General features: G+C 33.8%; 2 protein-coding genes across 4 annotated transcripts in view; both read left to right on the forward strand.

The window, feature by feature from the left end:
• Positions 1-23,172, forward strand: part of LOC126834840 (neurocalcin homolog) — a 91,810-nt gene that overhangs the window by 56,564 nt on the left and 12,074 nt on the right. The window lies entirely within an intron of this gene.
• The window catches only part of LOC126834839 (neuronal calcium sensor 2), an 83,162-nt gene that overhangs the window by 56,184 nt on the left and 3,806 nt on the right, over positions 1-23,172 (forward strand). For all 3 annotated transcript variants that reach the window (XM_050567031.1, XM_050567032.1, XM_050567033.1), the window contains one exon: positions 11,883-11,997. In XM_050567031.1, the coding sequence (XP_050422988.1) occupies positions 11,883-11,997 (115 nt within the window). The remainder of the gene's footprint in view (positions 1-11,882; positions 11,998-23,172) is intronic.

Below are 23,172 nucleotides of genomic sequence, written 5' to 3' on the forward strand. Positions count from 1 at the left end.
CTGTTATTTTTTATTATGGCAGAACTATATTGCTGTTGATCGATTTAAATGTAGTCCTAATAACATACTGGCGCTTCCTTGCTCCGAAATCCTTGACACAACATGATTTGCAAGTTCTTTTGAAGGAACTTATTCATTTAAATAAAACAGCAAGTTAACGGCGGCGGTTAACTGGTAACTAGTGTTTTGGATAATTAACAAAATGTTGTGCTCGGTCATCTGTCTTACACCGTGTTTCAATAGAAAGCAATACTAAACACCATCGTATGACTTTACACGACCCGAAGAGGCCAATAAATCCATATTTCAATAACAAATCTTATGTTATTACTAAAATATGGGTTTATTAATTGTTCAAATGCATAAATATATATTATTTTAAACACTATTGACTTGATTATATTTTAACGCGACAGATGTTTTTAATAATTGGAAACGTGGAATTCTAATGGAATACGAATTGTGTATTTTTTTTTACATCTCATTAATGTCCATATTTAACATATTTATTACACTGTTTCATTAATCATTAACATATTATTGTTGTGGTGGTATCCAATGCGGATTTAATATAATATCTACGAATAACAAAGGGGACATGTACGTTATTATTAAAACGTTTTCTTTAGTAATTTATATCCTAAAAAAAAAAAAAAAATCCAAACAAATTTGGAACTAATTGGACTATATTAAAAAATGTTTGGCCACACATTAAAGCACATATTTTAAAGTAAGATTATTTCTCATCTACAGAATTCCTCTATGAAGAAATCGGTTCAGCGGTTGAGAAGATAATTTTAAAAACAGTACTATGAAATGATTTACAACAAAATGTCATCGTCTCTGATGAACGACTTGATCGAATTGACTTGTTGCCGTTTTTACACAAAATTTAATAATAATATGATCCATTTGTATTGGCAGCGCGCTTTCCACGTTAGACAGCAGTATATAAATTATACACTCTGTGTGTTTGTCTACTCGGTCGACAGCTATCGTTGCATCGATATTGCTACACAAGGCCGAATTTTATGACCTCGGCATAATATTATATACATGTATATTATTTAAAATTTTAATACATAAAATGGTTATGTTGCGAAATTGTATGATAATAATTAATCGATTATGTCGGTATACTTTTTCTAGTCGGTTAGTCGTCGGTGTTCCTCTCTTAGGAACTTTCAATTACCAAAAACGCGTACGCCGATTTCTCTTTTTATTTCAGCAACCGGGTCTTGAATAACAATAATAATTATAGCGGTCGGTCTAGAAGAAAAATTTTGAACGGATTTGATCACGCGATGGTTTTATTTCGGTAATGTTTTTCCGTTGGGACAGTATTGGGACGGTTACATATTATTATAATAGACGACACGCGGTGTACAATGTACTATAGAAACCCAAAAAAGTGATAGAAGATGGATTTTGATGGTCTTAGACAACTGACGTTACTAGTCGGTATTGTACCGTGTTATGTAAAAATTCATATTTTTAATTTTTAACATTAACCGATTTGCTACGCTAGCTGCGCTGGATCAAAGTTGAGTAGGGTCGACTTCTGTTATTTTTACTTTTTATAAACACGTGGTATTTTAATTTAATTTTTATGGTACAGAAAAAAAAAACGTTTAAGCAAAGTAATGTACTTACTGCATTCCATTATAGAATACCGTCCAATGTAACAACCCCTGTATTGTAAGCTCGCCAATTTTGTTTTTCATTAGTGAACAATTTTGATTAAAACAAGCAACTAAAAAAAAAAAGTCGAGCTTCAAAATACTTGCAATTCATGTGTTACGGTGTTAGTTTGAATTCAGCGACCACAAAAATATATAAACCAATGGGCAACATGAACTTTGTTTTAAACTTGAAAATAAACTGGCAAAACGATAGAAAGCAATATTGACTACAATAATAGAAGAATTTTCGATATAAGACGACGACAACTAAAGGACATATTATTGACTTAATAGTCCATCTTGCCGCTAGTTTTTGTCTTGCCCAAGTTTGGTCTATAAGAACATTTACCACTCTGCTAATGGATTGTTGTTAGTTTTCGATGCTTGTCAAATCAATTACCACGACGACAGCCCGAGTATTGTCAATAGCCCTTTTAAGTAGTCAAAAACTTAACCCATTTAAACGTACCTACTTTTATTTCCTACAATAAACTACAGCGAAATAAACTTACTTGGGTGTTTTTATTATTTATTACATTTGTTTTATTAGGCGAAACATTTAAACATTTTGCGTTACAGTCGGCGTTGTTCTTGAATCTTGTAACAAAGTCAATATCATCGTCCAAGGTGGATTCCGTCTAATACAGGGGGTTCCTCAATAAAAATAGACAATATTGACAATAAGGGTCGGTTTTAAAATGGGAATCATTTTTTCGAGTCATTTCACTTTTGAAGTTTAGGCGAGGAAGAAAGTGCGATTGGATGAGGGTGAATTTAGGTTAGGTGGTTAAGGTTGTATTTTCAGCTTCAACAGTTATTTCATAGGAAATATTACTGTGATATGAAATCGAAATCCGTTTTGTGTCGAAATACCGTTGATACTCAGAACTGTGTTGACAATACGTCTTGCTGGCTTCCGGTTTTGCAGCGTAGGAGAGTGAAATAATACTAAGGGAAACTTCTTGCCGGCGAACACCTTAAGGACAATGTCCTGGGTGAGAGGGTGGGAATCCGGATGGGGGAAACATGTGTCTGACACGGCGGGGCAAACATGATTATTATTATAATTATTATAACACGGGCAAAAGGCGAAAACGACAATGGCGTTTGTTTCCGCGATACGACATTGTGTTCGCCGTGTTTCCCGCTCGACTTGCCGGTAAGCATTTCGACGCGCGCCGAACAAGTTTATTATCAGACTTGTGTATAAAATAAACACCAAAACTCGACTGGGTGTAGTTTTTGGAAAATTGGAAAAGCACACGCCGCCGCCTACCGTTAAACAAACATTGGTGTCGAGAAACTGATAGTAGTCGCTGCACGAGACGCGTCGTTCGGTTGATAGATATTCGTTTGTGTTTAAACATCGGATCTCTGGCCTCTATTGCTTCAGATACAATTTTAAACACATCTAATTGTGTCCGATTTCATGTTTTAATTGTTTTCGGTTGTTTCTGAGAGGTTTTGTATGATTTTCAACAGTGTAATCATTGATACGCTTCGCTTGACGTATCTAAACACGTTTCGTGACCTCATTAAAATCAAAAATATTTCATTTTACCAATATAGATGTACATAATTAAAAAAAACCGGTATATCATGCATTAAGAACTATTACACTAAATCGCCGACTAGTATGAAAATTACATATTTGATTTTTACAAAATCAAGAGGTTACATAAGTACACTTATTTTCATCTTGTTTGTCGTTGGAAATAAATTATATGTGTGGATTATATCAGATATCATTCAAATGTGTGTGAAAGTAGTTGTTCCCACGACCTCGTGAAATTTAAAATAATATGATTATAAAAATATTTAATGTCAATGTTGATTGTTGTAGGTAAATAAATATAGGTCATTTTTGGAACAATTTCTTTAGAAAATAATTAATCTGTTATTTTAAAGATATTAATACGTTAAAAAAAATACTCGTTCGTTTTAGGCACACCATTAATACACTCTGCCACGATTTTGCCGGTTTTCAAATTATTATAACTAAATTTATGCAGTACTTATGCCCGATTTAGTGGACAATGTTTAAACTCATATTTGCAATAAATGTCAAGTGCGTTTCATCGCGAAATAAGTACAAATTTTGTTATTGACTTGATTTTCTTGTTCTACTCGTTCCACATCAGTCGTAGAACATTTATTTTTGTTGGCCATAAAAAAATTGTTCGTTGTAGATCATTGTGTAATTTTTTCTCATATATCGAAATTATTTAAAAACACTAAAGAAATCACTGCAAAATTGTATCAAGTACATTTTAATTTCATGTTATTAATCGTTGCATTCGGATACAAAAAAAAAATTATTCGAATAATGCTCAACTCTGGAATGGACTATAAACTAACTCTGGATTTGACGTGATCAAGTTTTTTGATCATCAAATCGACTCTTTTTTTTTTTTATTAAATTACGGTTCAACAGTTATATTTTAAAAATGGAAACGAGGAAAATAATAATATTATTGTGTTGGTTTTACACGGGGAAAGACCCTTGGCGGTTTTAATATACCAGATTAACTAACTGGTTAAAGCTGCGAATTAGCTTTAAATTTTCGGTTTACAAAAGTTTTTTGATTAGCTACTCACTGTTTCCGTTACTTTTTTCATATGACTATATTTTAAAGGATTTATATATTTTTTCAGCAACCAGTCTTCATCAGCTTAGTATTTACTGTTCAGATTGAACATTACATGCCGTTGTCGGGTACTGTTTTTAATTGATGCTCCGACGCAAAGCATTGTGTCGCTGCGTCTCCCCTATACGGCCAAATTAATTATATATATATATATATATATATTTATTTTCCACTCCAAGCGGTGTTTTAATTCTGTATTTTTTAATTAAAACCATTATGGATTTGTACAACGTTCGGTATCAATTAACCGCAGAGAATACGAGCCGTTATAATAATACATTGTACACAGTACATTATTATTATTATTATCCGTTACGGCAATATCATAACATGTATAATATACTATAATAGTCGTTGACACGTTGTTAGACTGTTATTATTGTCGACGGTTTACAGTTCTACGAAAAACCATAAATTGACCTTTCTATAGCAGCTTTTGCACCGTCCTTAACAATGGGCTTGTGTGTTATTACACATATTGTGTAATGCAAACCGTCCTATCAACTGTGTTTCAAGAAAGAAAAAAAAAGAAATATGAAAAAGTTTTTAGTCGATTGGAAAAATTGCCACGTTAAATCGCTTTCGAACAAACGCTTCGATACAAAACAGTTGTAAAAGAACATTTTTAAGTATATCATTTTATTAGTTTTTAAAAAAAAAAAAATCGTGATGCCACACTAGATCATCTACCTTCGGCCAGACGTTGTATCTAAAAACTACACCTTAACAAGCGAATTAAAGATCAAGTTTCCGTTAATTATTTTTGTCTTGATATTTCACTGTACACCGGTAAAAGTATATTTGAAAAACATGCCACTCTGCTATTAATTGCAATATTCTTCAAAAATAAGAAATAATCTGTTGTCCGGTAGACCTTTTCTAAGTAAAATAATAACTAAACAGCAACAGTCATATTCGTTCAGCGTGGAAGAATCACAATACGTTGTTCGAAGTCACAACTGATGTTAGACAATAAATAGAAAAATCAAGACTATCGAAACTAAGACCTTAAATGATAACCCATTGTAGCTTTGCTTTTCAGAACTAATTTCTCTCTATCTCACTCTCGTTAATGCCCATCTCATTCTTCTGGAGTTTTTTAACCAAATCTCATTGTAAAACCAGTGCATTCTCATCTCCGCATCGATCCTTAAACTTTTATACATATACCAGATTCCGTTGTAAAAAAATAAAAAATACTGTTGTACCCAATATTACTTCTTGCACGTCGCACGATAAGACATCAATTTTTCAATTAAATTTTTGATTAGGTTAAGCTGATTTTGTTGTCTGATTGACGTTTTTAACGGCACTGACGCGGTTAATGGTAAAATCGTATTTATATGTAAAAAAAGTTTCCTGTTGTTAGTTCGTTTAAAACTTTTGAATAAATTCCACAAACGAGTCTACATAATGCGGGTCGCCATATATGTATATATGCTTTACTGGAGGGTAGGGGTATGGATGGGTAGGTTTTAAACGAGTTTCACAGTTTGCGGGTCGTTTGTAAACTGAAATTTATCCGAGGATTTTGGTAGTTTAAATTTGTTTTTCTTTGTTGTTGTTGTTGTTTTTGTTGCCGGTGTAATAAATGTGTGTTGCAAAGTTGCGATAGCATATTTTCATCTCGGCTGGAGTTTGATACTACTCTACGTCGGGGTTAGGTCTCGACGACTTAAAGCACTGCCGTCGACCCTTATACGGAAAATTGAGGTCAAATTAAAATAACAAAATTATGTATTATGAGACTTTTATGAGCTTGAAATGTACATTGTAATAAAGACGTTGAAATATTTCATGTGTATCACACACTAAAGTCATGTTTCAAAGCACAACCATAGTTGTATCTTAACTTAGTTTTAGCTCAAGCTGCACCTGTTGATATTTTATAAACTTTTATACATTTTATAAACATGTTTTCAAAGTAAATTCGACGGCTGAATATTAAAACTTATTACACGTGTAATCAGTTCCGAAATTAAAGGGGGATGTAGAAAAATCTAATCTACTGAAGAGATATAATATCGATAAGAATGTTTTTTGATAAGGGATGACAAAGTGATAAGAGATATTCAGCTGAGAAAAGGTGTAATTTTGATAAGAATAATATTGATAACAGAGGACAAGATACATGATAGTGATAAAAATAATGATTGTTATTTAGGGCGGTTGACTGTAAATATATTTTATAATTTCAGAAGAATTTTGAAAGTCATTTTTCCGCTACTCCTTAACAATATTTTGCGTTCCTTTCATTTATATTTTTCGCTTACATTTTTATCACTCTCATCACTTTGTAATAGCATTGACTTAGTAGGAAATATGATTTTTTCAATTGCCCTTTTTGCAGTCGGTTGAACTCGAAAGTGCACAATAAGCCGAAAAACGTGCCATGTGCAATATAAAAGTCAATATTTGTAGGCTTTTATCGAAAATGAGTCGGGCTTTTGGCGAAATAAAAAATAAAAAACCGTTTTCCTTTTTTGTGTTCACACGTGTGTGCCTTCTGGAAATACTATAGTTTAAACATAGTTTTTTTTTATTCCTGAAATTTGACAACAGAAATTTCGGTAACTTGTAAAATGTTTTTTACCTATATTAAAAAATATTACTATTTTTAGTGAATCGATGAGGGGTTGAGAACCAAAAAGATATCACATTTTTTTTTTAAACAAGTATATTGTCAGAAACGTTGTTTTAATTACCATAAATTATTTATCAATAACATACGTGTCCTTCGTTTTATGATTTTTATGAGAATTATTAAGAAAACAAAAGCAACGAATTGCGTTAAAAAAATAGTATTCTAATTTATATAGTCTGATAAATTGTGCAACCGACGCTTGTTTTCATTTTTTTCTCACGTCCTACTTTAAACGGCCCAGAAAAATGTAAATAAAATTAATACTATAAATAGACTATAGCTTTTATGATATCCAGTATTTTTGTTCATTTTTATTAAAGCTATATTAATCTTTATTAGTAATAAGTTGGTGTATTATGTAAACCTCATATATATTTATTATCATTCAAAAAAAAATTATATAATTGGCAGTTCTACTCCAAAAACTTTTCATAATTTCACCATAAATATTTGTCTTTGATGCGCCGTATTAATATTATGTGTAAACTATTTGGCCGTTTTTCTTGATTTCAAAAAGGAAGAGGTAAACTTTTTGGATTTATATATGGTCCATTAGAGTACCTTTTAGATACAATTTCTAATCTATGCAGAGTTGCTACTTCAAGAAATCTATTCGGCGGTTTATATTATAACCGCTATGTATTCCGACACAAAACGTTTTTTTTTATTTAAATAAATATTTCTCTTGAAGGACAGACATTAGATCCAGAATATGTCTTATGTTCAGCTGAATTCCTCAGTTTCTCATCGGCCATCTCTTAGCAGGTGATGTACCTGGTTTTAGATTTGATAAATGCCCTTTCACTCTATTCACCTCCTCTAAAATAAAACAAAAACACATGATCGTGAAAAAAAATCATCTTCTCTGCTACGCTTCAAAGCTAAAATACATAATATTTGACAACGAGTATTTCGACAATACTTGTTGTACCATCTCCGTGCGCTAATTATTCGGAAATCGGCTTTGATCGTTTCTAGCCGCATTGCAAACACTCAGATCGAGTACCTCGTTTGGCGTGCCCTCGACTCTGTCAAAGGGCGATTGTGCAGTGCTTTTAAATTGAATTTCATACTATACACATCGACCGTTGTTGGTTGACAAAGATTCACAAACTCTGGTAATCACGGTAATTCGATTACTCTGGCTCGCTATAATATTATTATCTTCAGGTCTATTAATCGTGTTATTACGTTATACGCGCATAATATCGCCTATCGAATTTAATCGTCTTAGTCATTTGTCTTTGGACCGACAAAACAATTATTATTATTATTATTATTGTTATATTGCGACGGCGAGAGAACACAGAGGAGACGTTTGTGCGAAACGACAACAACAATTTATAGTTATTTTTTTTCATCCTAGTCACTTTAATAAGTTTTCTTTTTCTGGAAACGCCTACGCTTTTTTATATTTCCTTTCATATTTCACATTTAAAATAAAATGATGCGCGACAGTGTAAGTTACGATATTGCGCCCGGCCAAAGCATATAATATACATACACTTTTGTATAATATTATACTCTTGGAGATTTCAAAAGTTTTTCTCGGATAAGGCCTGTGACGTCCTCGGGCATTTTTTTTGTTGTTTTTTATTAAACAAAAGCCTGCCGGTGACTCCGATTCCCGTCAAAAATATCGACAATTTTTTCACCGCCGTGACGAGACCAGACCTGTATTATTATTAATATAGTATAATATTATATAATACATTGTCTATTTTATTATTGTATTGTTTTTATTATATCCCCACGGGACGACGGTATTCTTTTGCGCCATTTAACACGTCATAAACGTCGGCAAGTCTAAAATATTGAAATCGACTTGACGGCCGATTATTGTTATATTATTATAATGTGGACTTGACACTAATCGGTAGCTGTCACCGTCCAAACCGAAAACGGTGTTGATAATATCGTGTTTAATCGACCGCGGATAAACGGTCATATTATTATTATTCACATTTACTTTGTGAATTTCTTATAAGATGTCGAGTTATTTTTCACACAAACGGTCTTGTCAATTTAACACACGCCGAATTCAATTACGATTTTTTCATCTCTGCAAATATTTCGGTCGGTCATTTTGTAAAAGATAGTACAAAAAAAAAAAAAAAAAGAAGAAGGTACGTTTATTCATGGGTAAAACGATATTCGATAATCTAGATGATGTAAAGAGTGAAAATCTATGTGGGCTTCATTCCAATAATACCAGTGATATAGTTAATACAAATCATATTAAAAAAGCAACCAGTAAAGTATTTATGTTTCAAATGTATGAGCATTTTCAATATTGTATTGTAAAAACAACTAGATTTATTCTTGTCGTGTCCTAATATTTTGTTTAACAAAATCGTAGATTATTTAATCGTTGTAAATGTGATTTCACTCGAATGAATTTTGTAATTTCCTTTAACCGTTGCTCAAAAGCCATTTTAATCGATTGCTGAAACGCAAGGTTTTGTGGGAGTTTTTTTTTTTTGTTTATTGAAAAGTACTCTGTTTAAAATGTTTTTAAGAAAAACTAAACTTTTTATTCTATCGCGCCTTTTTCAACGGGCATAGGCGATCTTTATTAGTTTAAATTTTGATTAATTTGTTTGTTTACTAAAAAAAAAAAAAAAACAAAATCGATATCAAATAACTATTTGCTTTCGGTACGTTTGTCATCTCCGAGTCCAAAACTAATAACTCGAGTTATTAGTAACACCGTTTTCGGAGTCACCTTCAGTAGTCTATCTGGTACTACGTTCCTTTCATCGGCACTGTATATTGTGTTACCGTTGCTGCTGTTAGTGTTGTTGTGCAGCTCTGTGTTCTATATTATACTTTAGACCTTGACTTCCGGCGGCGGCGCTAAAGAGATAATAATATTATAATACAGAACACACGGGCTAGCTATTTGTTGTACACGAAGCAGACGTGGAGACCGCAAGACCTGTATCCGGACGTGGCGACAAAAGCCACAATGTCGGCTATACTTAGACCGTATTATCGACTGGCGGCGTTTTCGCAATGCAAACAATATAATGTGCACGTACACCGTGTAGCACTTGCCGTCGTCTGGCAGTGGCGGATTTGAGATATTCTCTGGGCTGTAAAGACAAAACTGAAGCGCAAAACGTCGGTTCTTTTGTTTGCCAATTTCCCGTGTTCGGATCGTCTGACGCGATAAGACATTGTCATAATACGAGGTGTATACATTTGGCCATTATATCGGATTTGTCAACGTCCTCTGTGCACTGTACTACTTGTCAGTATTGGCGACGGGCAAAAACGACTCGGTAGTCGTTGCTGAACGCTGTCAATTATGGCACCCATCGTGCACTACAGAGACGACTAATTCGTCCTGAATTCGTTTCAGGACTGCTAGTAAGTCACTATAATAGTCACTTTCCAAACAACAGTCCCAAGTACGAAGATCACTTTTTATTTTGTATCGCATATTCTGGCGAAGTTGCATTTTTGGCAGCCATTCGAGAACAAACTGATAGTTATTGGAAAAATATACCACCGTGCCGATCTTAGATCATAATTTTGAGATAACAATATTCTAAATATCATTCTAACCGCGATCTTATAACCCGGTCTGGTAAAGGGTTTAAGGGTTAAGCGCAGCCGTTGTTTTCCAATATGGCGGCCACCGGTGTGCATTGACACCGACACGTTTTTTTTGTTTTTTCGCGTGTAAAACATCACACCGGTGGCCGCCATATTGGAAAAAAACGGCTACGCTTTTCCCTGTTGGGAGTTACCAGACCGGGTTATAAGATCGCGATTCTAACCATTCTTATTTCTTATCAGCTTGTTCTCCCTTATCAACTATTAGTTCTCTTATCAGCTGATTCTCTCAGCCTCTATTTTGATGGGATCGTCGCAGCAATAACTAATATTCTCTTTTGGGCAACGGTCATTGGTATTGAAAATATTGTTGTATTCGATAATTTAACCGTTTGTGTCGGTACATAAAATACAACCGCTGTGGTGTTCGTCTGTATTACACAGTTGTTATCTCATATGTACCCGTTTACAGCTGTAGATACACGACGAACAGGCCCTGTACGGAGAAGACCACGAGCTGGCCCAACATGATATTTAAATTGAACGTTTCCTGTGTGGAAATATAGAAACACTTGCCTCCGAGTCGTAATGATTGATGAGATGTTGGCTGTCAAGCGTCGGCAATTTTCAGTTTAGACTGAGAAGTAGAGAATTCTTCTGTATATCTACTATAACAGTATGTAATATATATTCGAAACACAGTTGGGCACTTCTAGCTGGAGAAAAATAAGGCAATTTTCGGCTAAATTATTATTATTATTTGTATTACAATATCGCGTACTATTCCCGAAACTTGTCTGTGCGACGATCGGGAAGAGCAATTGCAATTTCGGGGTACGGTGGCGATTTTGATATATTATTATTTATACATCTCACGCTTGTTATAATATATAGTATATACTCTAGGATTTATTGATCGAGTGTCAACACACAAACATTTGATGAATGGCCATTGTGCACGCGGTACACTCAAAAGTATACTTATACTATACATATGTATCATAATTTCCCCGTATTGTAGTGGGGGTGGTATAAAATAAACTGTTTATTGAAAAGTTATTTTAAATAAAATTAAACTGGAAGAGTATTTAGCGAGTTACACTTAATAAAAACGCAATAATTAAAATGGTTTGAATTACCCGCCAAATTGATACGTTTTACTGGGTAGACAGACGGTTACAGGTGGGTTACACAAAATGGTTCCTATGATGATTGAGTTCTACTACTATGACCACACTCTATATTAGATACTCTCGACGTAAACGATAACTTTGCATGCAGTACTGTAATTTATTGATATTGTGAATTCAATTTCCTTCTTGTAATAAACATGTCTCGTTTTTACAGAAATATGGGCTGTTTTGGTAGCAAAGACAAACTATCCAAAGAGGATATGGATTTTCTGAAATCGCACACCAGATACGACGAAGCCACCATCAAAGAATGGTACAAAGGATTCAAAGTAAGTGATTGAATACATTTTCGTTGAGTATTTTTATCATATTATTTTTTTATTATTAAAAGGGGATAGTAAATAATAATTTTTAAGTTCGTGGACGACGCGGCGCGGCTAACAGTATGGTAATTAATTATCTAATTTAATCAGTTTTAACGGCGATAATTTATTCCGTATAGACACAATTAATTTATATTCATTAACTTAACAATAATCCAAAAACGCATAACGAATATTCATCATAATTACCTACAGACTACATTTTTGTCGCATCCTGGGTAGGGTGTTCTGTTTTTATATACATAAGTAAATTAAAAATGAATGTGACCAAGTTTTTTATTCCTTTAAAATACTCCCGCTTATATCCGCCCTACATTGTTAAGGGTTTTTTTAGTCCCTTCGCGACGGATCGATAGCAGTATTTTTTTTTATTCGTTTTAAACACTACACACACACACACACACACTTTAGCAATTTAAATATAAATTTGTATTTTTCTTTTTATACATTTGCCAAATTACTTTATTTAAACTAATTTCGTTCAGTGTTTTTTCTCCTTCAGAATTAATATACGTTTTTGCCGAATGCCGTTTTATCATTGTAATTGTGTTGATATTTTTTCATAGTATTAATTTTATTTTTACTAAGCCTTGTTAAAAAAAAAGATGCAGCCTATAAATAATTTATACAAATGGGTCATCCCGTGTAGTGTTAACATGACAACAATATTATACTCGCGCTGACCAAAGTACAGAAAACATTTTTTTTTTTATTTGTTAAATAATTAAAAAGGTTAATATATATTAATTTTGAAATATAAAGAAGGAAATTGAAATCGTATCATGTTGCAAATCAAATTAAAGATAATTTCTCATGCAGAGTTGTGCCAAATTTAATTAAATAATAGATTACAAATTGAACAAATCGAAAAACATAATTTTTTAAATAAAAATATAATACTTTATTCGAATAAATTACAAATGAAGTTAATCGCAATTTGTGTTCAAATAAATTATAAATATCATTTTTATTATAATTAACATGTAATAAAATAATTATTAATTTTGTTTAGAAAAAAAAAACACTTTATTAATATGATAATATTATTACTTATCTCAAAACTTTCTCTAATTTTAATATTAGAAACGATAATACGTCATACTTTTTCGAATGAATCACGAATAAAATAATAATATAAAAATAATAATTTTTGCAATCGAATAACGACCAACACCGTTGCAGAGTCATAACTTGACATGAGAATGGTAATTTAATGTTATTCAAGAATTTAATTTTGTGTTGTACACTCAAAAATGCTAATGGCGAGCCAAATTGTACACATTTTTAGGGTTTATAATAAATTTCAAAAGTTGAAAAAAAAAAAGAAGAAAACTCGGGAATACCCGTGTAAATACAAATATTATTAAATAACTTGTGTACTGAGGTAACCGATAGGGGTGTTAGTCGATGGGTTATTTATGGGTAGGTGGGTAAGTTCATGAAATTCTGAAAGATTATGTTACATAATTGAAATCGTTAAATCGATTATTGTCTGTTAGCGATACGGTAAAAAAAAGTTATTATTATAATATTTAGGTATTATCTCGTTATATAATTATAATGAGAAAAAACCTAAACCTTTAAGACCAAAACGCTGCACCGCTTAAAAAAAAGAAAAAGATTTGATAACATTTAAACCGAGATGTGCCTTGACTGATGTTTAAAAAAAAAACATCTTTTAAAGAGATCAGTTGCATGATGGAAAAAGATATATATATATATTAAAATCCAGGACAAACGTGAGATGTTAAATTAACTAACTTCTCCGGGTCGGCCAGTAAAAAAAGAAAAAAACACCCGGTAAAAGCGGCGTAGTAAAATTAACCTTAAACGTTTATTAAAGTTTTTAGACGGTACTTTATGTGAAACAACGGATGAACTTTTTAAGCAAAGCCAAACGAGCGTCAATATAAAAATAATGCCGGTTTTGTACACGGTAATAATAATTGTGCTGTATTTTGCTGCGTTTCTTTTTAATTATTTTACAACCAGCTGATAAAGAATACGATCCGGTCGAGATAGGAACTCGCTTTATTATTTGTTTTAAACTCTTTTTTTTTTTCTTCTTTATCGTTAAAACAAATAACCGTCGCCGAGTATCAGATACAACGTGGAAATGCCCGTTGTCTATGTATTATTACTATTATTATTATACAAGAAGACAATACCGGTTATTGCTGCTTGGATGATAACTAATTAATTAACTATTAAAAATTGTTTTGTTTCGCTGTTAAAAATAAATAAATACAAAACAATATATTTTTTTTAGGAGTGATACTTGCCGAAAATTAATAAACACACTTGCGACCATAGCTGGGCAAAATTTAAACAAACTAATAAGTAATAGGCGGTTTGACGAATATTGGGTGACTTTTTATTGGTTAATCTATTGTTTATAGATGAAACAAAAAATGATTAAATTGTGCACTTGAGTTTGTTGTTAATATTCGCGAGAGTGTACATACTTTGTCAACGACAAGTCCGCAGATGTTTTATATATTTTGTTGGAAAACCGCCAACACAGTTTCGGTTCCCTATTTAGTATATTATAAAAGTTTGTTTGAAACTTTTCGGTTTTTCTGAACGAGTTCCAAAAGCCGGTTATAGATCATAATTCATAACGAACTGAGATGTCAATGTCAATGAGATGGCGGGAAAAGGCGCTTATTTAAATGATTCGACAGCGGTTTTGAAACGCATTTTAGAGATGTTATTCAACGAGTACATAATATCAATATACATTATACTGAATTATATTCATATTCATGTATACATTTTCCGACAGTTTGTGTAAACTCAATCTACAATTTTTTTAAACATTCCAAACCAACATAACCAATCATGATTAGTACTATTGAGTTCGACATCCATTAAAAAAAATTTAGTATTATATTATGATGTTATTGTTAGTGAAAAAAATATACAAATTACAACAACATACAAAAAAAATACAATAACATAAAATAGTTAAAAAAACTATAAATTTTCCCACGTTTGTACATTTAATAGCAAAAAGGGCAAAATTGTTTGGATAATTTTCAAATATCATTCCCAGACAGCGAAAAGTTAAAAGTTTTAAAATATATATTTTATAGTTATTGTTTTTTTTTTGTCTATCGATTTATCCTTACTGCAAAACAATTAAAATATTTCATAACGATGTGTTTTGGCACGAATTCCAATGTTTCAGCAATTTTGTATGTACATTTTGAAACATTTCTATTGTAAAAAAATCATATTTGAACAATATTTTGTGAATACCGTTTTATGAAAATTTAATTTCTTGCCAAAAAACCGATTATCAAATATTCTAACTTATAATAAGTTATATTTTATAACTTTTCAGCCAGTAATTTACAAAAACTTGGAAATTTATACTTAGGATGGTACAATTTCAATGCATTTATTTATTTTTCAATAAAAATCGGGTTTCAACGAAACCAAGGCAAACCAACTGTTACGACCATGTTTTTTATTCATAAAATAGGAACAATTTTTAAATTTTAAAATGACACTGAATCTTATAAAAATTAACAAATAATAAATGAACACTATCTACATCATGCAAACCAATTTTTTCCTAAATTTTGCCTATGTAAAACCACTTACATCCCTTTCAGTCGACGACATTTTGCACATTCAATTTTCGGACGAAACCCTATTGTAAAGTATTATGATTTTTGTGCTGTCCAAGGTTCGTTTGAATACATTTTTTTGTCTGATTATTCAAATACATTTGTGCGAATAACGGCCTACTATAGATTTTGTTTCAAATATCAATTAAATTTATGTATGTGAGTTGTCTAATTAAAATAATCGCCCTGCAACCCTTCCGGGGGTGTGTACTCGGTGTTCTGTTTTGTGTGTGCCGAAATCCCCGGTAAACGTGTGTACAGTAATAATATGAACCTATTTTTTTAATCATATGTTCAGCGTAATCGACCGTATTCAGATTTAGGTAACGATCATCAAAACCTTTAGACAGTTATTATGGTCCGTCTGCTGTGCTGTGTGGTCTTTGTCGTTAAACTGTATGTACCCTAAAACTTTTAAACCGTCCTTGTACGACCCTCTCGTCGTCACATCCCTATAATTCTACCCAAAATCTGATCGCCACGCATTTTGATAACCGCGTGGGTCGTTTTACACGCACAAAGGTCATTTTGGAGGGACACGAGTCTGTCCGGTATAAAATATAATTATTTGTAACTTATATATATATATATATATAAACAATGGACGACAACATCCATGTGTGTGTAAATTGTAAGTACGCCACGAACGGGGATAATTTTCGAGCCGAGTGTTGCGTTTCCGAATTTTCGATTTTTTGTTTTAAATTAAACATTTTAATTGCGCCTATACCGACGGCAATAAGTTAACGGAAACGGTTTAGTTAATTTTCTTTTAATTTAAGTCGTATCCGGTCTTTCGGTTCGCGGTTTAATCGTTGGAAAACAACAATAAAAAGTCGATTAAAGTTACCAGTTATTATCTGGATTGCCAGACTTTTGTTGTAAGATAACCGACGCCGCGCTCCAGTCGTTCGGGCTAATAAAAATATTTAACTATTTATTACAAAATCCCAATTTTTAATTAACACAGTGTTCGTATAATATTATTAGTACGCGTTTGTTCTAGACCTAATTGTGGAAAGCTACAGAAACAAACAAACCGACTGAAAAATCGTTCGATCAGTTTTTTTTTTTTTTTTACAAAAATATGAATTATTTTGCCGGTACGAATTGTGTCGAAACGAGGAGAGTGTTGCTTTGGGCCTCTGTCGAGAGGTGATACTCGAGTAATAATAAAAAAAAAAAGATTTTGATATTTAAGTGCGGACGGTAATTTCAAAGAAAAAACTTTTGCTGTCTCGGTTTCTTTCAAGCTGCGGATTTCTTCAGAATTATTTTCACCGGCTCTACAAAATAACCAATACGGTCGGCAGAGTTTTATTTTTAAATTCATGCTTGGCGTCGTCTTGTCACTTCAGACTTTTTGTTGTAGTCGGTTTTCTTTTTTCTAGACCTATATATTATATTTTTCAAGACCTTTTTAAAGTGTGTCGTATAATTTCAGCGCCGAGCTTTTTATATAATAAACCTCGGGTTTTTCAAAAGAGCCAATCTCGATTTTTAACAAAAACTTACTTTCAACCTTGACTTATAATATTACATATACACATATTAGAACGTTGGAATTATCCGTTTAAAAAACAATTTAAAAAATGTACGGTTTTGCCGCTTTTTTAGATCCAATAGAATACTGTAATGTTTAAACGGCTAAATTCCACACTAACCGCGGTGTTGGGATTGTATTGGTCCAATTGAGAAAAACCTAGACAGGAACTGAGATCAAAAATGTAGTAGTTGTTTTGCGACCAGAATTTCCAAATTTCCTAATTCTATCCAACCTCTAACCTGGTTACTGCGCCAATTCTCATTTCAGCTGCTCCCAATTTCCTCTTTCACTTGCACGGAAAACAGTCGGCCATCGTTTACGAAACAATAATTCATTTCGACCGAATAAAATACATTTGGTGTATGTAAACTGTGCGCTAATATATGTAGAGTATAATAATATACACTACCAACGGGGCCTTGTCTATTGTAAGCTTCAAAATATATTGATTGATTCGAAACCGGCGCGGTTAAATTATTTATGTGCTCGGCTCCGGGTATTAGTCACGCATTTCATTAATGGAATGTTAAAATATATTGTGTGCTTTGGTCGTAAAAAAATCATATCGAACAGTTAAAATCTCGTTAATTTTTAAATTATTGTTATTTTCGTACGAAGCTTTTTTTTATGTGTTTTCGTGGAAAACGAACGCACCGAAAGAATATTGCATTATTTATAATAATATAAAAGTTCTTCCGTATGTGAGCGTCACAACTTGTCTGTATTGTCGTATAATAAATATAGTATTATGTTTAAACTTTAAATCTATAAAATACAACGTTTTTATGGCGTATCGTTTTTATTGCTGCGGTTAAAGGTCACCAGAGTGTAATATAGGCACCGGCAGAAACTTTAAATAATGTAATAAGTGTATGAATATTTTAGTAGATTTTCCCCTTTACTGGATTAACCGCATAGGCGCTGCTTTGGTATTGTTGTTCGGATTCCAAGATAAGAATACCTCCCGTAATCTACACCAGTTGTTCCGAAAAGTCAATACAAGTTTACCTAAATCTCATTTCCTCACGCCCCTGGCTTGGGCTTGGTAGTTGACCCTTTCTAGATGTATTTTTATAAGGAATCGGCAACCTCGCTACAGTGTCCCTCCAAAAGAGCTTTTGGACTTTTTAAGGTAGCTGTTGTCTTGGAGGCAGATTGTTATCGGTAAAAACTTGGCAATAGGGTGAATTCCTGTGGAAATTCTCACACCCCCGGAATCGGCCATACGGGCTTATTGGTTAAATGAAAAACAAAACGTTTCTATGACGCCTTTTATGGATTTTGGCATTTAAAGTGATAAGGAAGCGGATAATTTTAAACGTTGTTTTAAGAAAAATTCAAACGCCAGTCGATCAGTAATTTATAAATTCCGACAAGCCAACGAGAGTATGATATTTGTTATTATTATCTCGAGAAGAATTCCAAAGCTGTAAAGGTTAAGCACTGAAATTCGGGCGTGTGCGGGGTTATTGATGACGAACCGAGGCGAGGGTAGGTAAGGGAACAGTAGACACTGGTAGAAATCTATCGTCTCGGGGGACGGTCGCACGCCAGATGTAATTTTAATCCTGGAGAAACCGTCATTTTTTACTGACAAATATATATGTATAAATATTATCCGTAAATCCACCGGACCAAGATTAATGTTCCTGCCAAATCCTTGGCTGTAACGCCTGACTTTACAGTAGGGGGAAGTTTATGATTTTTTTTTTTTTCCACTTGTTCGTGATTGGCATTATTATATTACGAAAATAAATTAGTTTTAACATAAGTAATCCATCTAATACCAGGCAATGAGTCGTGGAATCTTTCCCCGTGTGTTTGAGGATTAACGGATTGCCTTTTTTGAGTAGCTTAAGAAAATTAAACGTCCCACCAGTTGCTGCTCTACGATAAAAACAATTTGTAGGTTTAGTTTCAAATGCTACATAAGCCGTTTTGATACGACCTTACAACTTTTCTACGTGCTGTAGTGCATAGATGCAAAAAGGCAAAAGTCGACGATCCTATTATGGATTTTTACTATCGGAAATCACATCAGAGAAAAAAAGTTTTAATTTTATCTGTTCCGACAGTATAAAAACTAAACGAACAAAATTAACTCACCGAAAGTTCGCTGCGAACTTTGAAGTGAAAAGTTTTTTTTTTTTTACAACTTCAGGTCTGTAATCCAATTTGGTCGAAACTCTCGTGGGTACAAGTCGAGGAAAAAAATCCACAACTATGATGGCAAAAGTTGTATTTTTGATGAAATGTATAAGTATCGACCGGCAATGTTTCTCCTAGCCGAGAAAGAAATTTTGGTTAACAAAGTAATAAGAATTGTGCGGATCAAAAATCCCTACTGAAGCGTTGTCTTATGTAAATGTTGTGAATATTTATAAAACAGACAAAAAATAAATAAAATAGCTACTTAAAATATATAAAGGGATTACATTTTAAACGATTTGTGTATTTTTGAGGAAAACTAAGTAGAGAAGTAATACGACATTGACAATGACGACGAACAAAAAGGGAACAGAGTTTGTAGTAAGTCACAAAAGGTGGTTAGAGTTTATTGAACGAAGAGGAGGAACAGTCGTTTACGGAAGATTGTGTTAGACAGTGAGGGAGACATATTAAGTAACTCTGTGGCTTGGTTTTGTAGCTTATAGTTAACTGAAATAAGCAACACGTTTTTGTACGAACATTGTTCAATTGATGTGGTTCTTGTGTGTATGGATTAACAGCTGTTTTACCAGCGTTTGAAGCACGAGCCTGCTCGTTGTATCTTCGACTGTCTATTGAGTCCACGGTCAGCTATGATATGATCAATGTATGATCATGCATATGTCAATCCGAAATTTGAGTGGAGATTTTCATGTCACGATTGATGACGTCAACTGGTAACTGATAAAGGATTAGTGATAAGAGACATCTGATAAGACAAAAGAGATTAGATGTAATCCAGATTTTATTCGAATAATTCCGCCTTTTCATTAAAGTCAAGTGCGAATGAGATGAGGAGAGAGAGGAGAATAGGAAACGAGAGGAGGTAAGGATATGAGGGATTGAAGAGGGGAGGAACAGAAGTGTATATATCCAATGTATTTCCGATATCTTTTGGAAAGAAAGATAAATTTATTTTATAGAAATTCGAAACCGGAAAATAATTTATTTTATAGAAATTTGAAACCGGAAAATAATTTATTTTTAGAAATTCGAAACCTGTAAAATTCTGTTACTATAACTCAACTATTAAAAAGAATCACACCTTTCTTACACAACGCCTTTGCGTTTAGCCACGGATTATGTGTAGGGGGTAAAATTATCGAGGGCCGTTGTCGTTTTTTTTTTTTATTCGTTTAGGGTTGAAAATTAAAACACTGTTAGCGGAGTAGTTAGCCGAACGAGTTGGCAAAGTTGTACATCAAAACGTATATTGCTGGCATCAGGTGCACGTTTTCTATAAGTCTCGTCTGGTGGTCTCGTGCCAGCGCCACGTACTGCGCATTATGCGCGGTTCGGCGATTTCACCCCTAAAGACACTATTGCGCTTTTGTTGTTGTGTTCGCGAGCGAGGCAACTCGTCGTGCGAATAATTTACCTTGTCATAGCTATGGCGGGCAACACCGTCAGATGCCGCCAAAAACACATTACCGGTATGGTAGTCGCGTGGGCTTGAGGAGAAGAGAGGGTGTGCGCGATATTAGCCTCTTCTGGATTTTGTTTCCTTAAGATTAATGACATTAACCCGGGGGTGGGGGGGGCGGGGGTGATTAATTGAGTTGCTACCCCACTCCGCCCCCCTCGGACGAGAAGTCTCGGCGGCGACGTCTCTCCGTGTAACTCCTATCTGTATATCTATTTACAAAAAGGTTCTAACCGGCGCAACACGGCACTTCCGTTAGTAAATCCCCGACGGGGCGTGTATATTATGTACATACAGTAGTGTGCACGTCTATCGTGTCTGTGCTAAAAGAACAGCGACGTCGTGTTGTGTTCCGTATAGATATCGCAAACGAGACCGGCTTTGCATCGCGGTTTGACGTGTATCCGCGTTAATCCGACCGCAACACTTGCCACCAAAAGCACCGCCACGCCACGTTTCAGCGCTTTTCGATTGAGCTCAACTCCTCTGAATCAACACGAAGAGCACGCCGTGTACCACGCCACACTGTCGTACCGGATATTTAAATATCTCTGACCGCCACGTGAAGTCACCGCCAATCCCTTGTTTCCCCCTTCCTTCCTCCCACCCCCCCCCCAAATGTAAAGCAGCACACGTACCCTATTTGCGTCGCTTTGCGATTGCTTTGTTAAAACAACGTCTAGGATTCCAAAAAAGAGCCGACGAGAAAGCAAGAGGTGGAAGAAATTACCTCCTCTTCGAGATGAGACGAATCGTTAATAAGTTGTATGATGATGATACCTACACCCACGTCTAATCTCGACTGAACGTTTCGCACGTTTCACCTGATAGTTTATAATGACCATGAGTGATAAGAGATAAGGAAGTGGTGTGATAGACACGACTCGTGTCACACGAGTGAAGTGATGAGGCGCATTGGCCAAAACGTAATAGGCCAACAACGAAAAAGGATTTGGTCTTGCTGAAAAGTGTCGCGCAAATTTTAAATTTATCATAAAACTTATTCATGTTATAAAAACAGAGCATGTTATTTTCTCTTACTAATCAGACCAATCGCTGATAATTAAAAGGCTGCGAAAAAGGTGAAGTCTTAAACGCCGCTAGTCGTGAACGTGGACCCATATTTTTTTTTACAGCTAAAAATCTGATGATACTATTTACTCGAACTCAATTGGAAGTGTTTTACCTTTGACGAGGGGTTGAGAAAGTATGTGGTTTTATTTTTTGGCTTATAATTAAACTTTTCATCCACTAATTCTATTTTTTCGTGTATACCTTATTTTTGCATTGTTATTACTTACCTACTTGTTAGAGCCGACGTACTAGATAAATAGTGTATTTTTTTTTTGCATTTGTTACGTGTACATGTTGTTGAACCAATTAGTATTCAAACCGTGTATAGCGCAACACGCTTTGATTGCGTTTACGTTAAAAATGTTTAATTTAAAACTTTTCTTCTCGGTGTCTTTCGAATTACAATTCGTTTGGAACACAATAAATTAAAGAATCACTAATATATGTTAACAAAAAAATACACCAGATTTGCCTTAATAGTATTTTCTAAAAAAAAGAAAATCACCTCGTTATTTTGAGTTAAAGTTAATGCTAAGCTGAGCTAAAGGTTTGAAATGTTTTAAGCACTGTTTCTTATCACATTATCTTTTATCAGCTGATTTTACCTTACAGTCAGCATTCTACTTAGCTATCTCTAGCCCATGATCTTATAACCAGGTCGACTAACTCCCTACACGAAAAAGCGTATCATTTTTTTTTCCAATATGGCGGCCACCGGCGTGTATTGATCAGTCGACGCGTTTTTATTGTGTAAAATATTACACAGGGGGCTGCCATATTGGAAAAAAAACGCATTTGCTTCGATCGGACTCTTAACACGTTTGATATCAGCTGTTTTATCCTTATCAATCTGTTCAGTTCTTATCACTAACACATCTCATATCAGATGATTCCGTCAACATTTTCGTGACGTGACGGCAAACTTGTTTTGTTATGTTACTCTCAGCTATTTTTAATATCGAAATTGCTTACAATATATTAGTGTGAATTTTCTATTACGGGTTCACATTAAATTCCCTGTCAATACGAATAAGCGTTTATGTTGGGTTGTGTACACAACTGTTATAGTTTTAAGTGTTATTAACGCTGTGCAATGAACACACATTAAGTTTATATACTTTAATGTTTAACAAACGCCGTTGCCTAAAAGGAAGCTGATCCTTTTTGCGGCTTAGTGTGCAAATTCCTATAATGGCTTTTTACTAAAGTAATTTAATAGTTCTTCGGCGCTTACA

The sequence above is a fragment of the Adelges cooleyi genome, unplaced genomic scaffold, assembly GCF_023614345.1.
Source record: "Adelges cooleyi isolate 19-005CV unplaced genomic scaffold, UGA_ACOO_1.1 ACOO_flye_CR_arks_rails_tigmint_CR_PRNA_21, whole genome shotgun sequence".
In the NCBI taxonomy this organism is placed as follows: domain Eukaryota; kingdom Metazoa; phylum Arthropoda; class Insecta; order Hemiptera; family Adelgidae; genus Adelges; species Adelges cooleyi.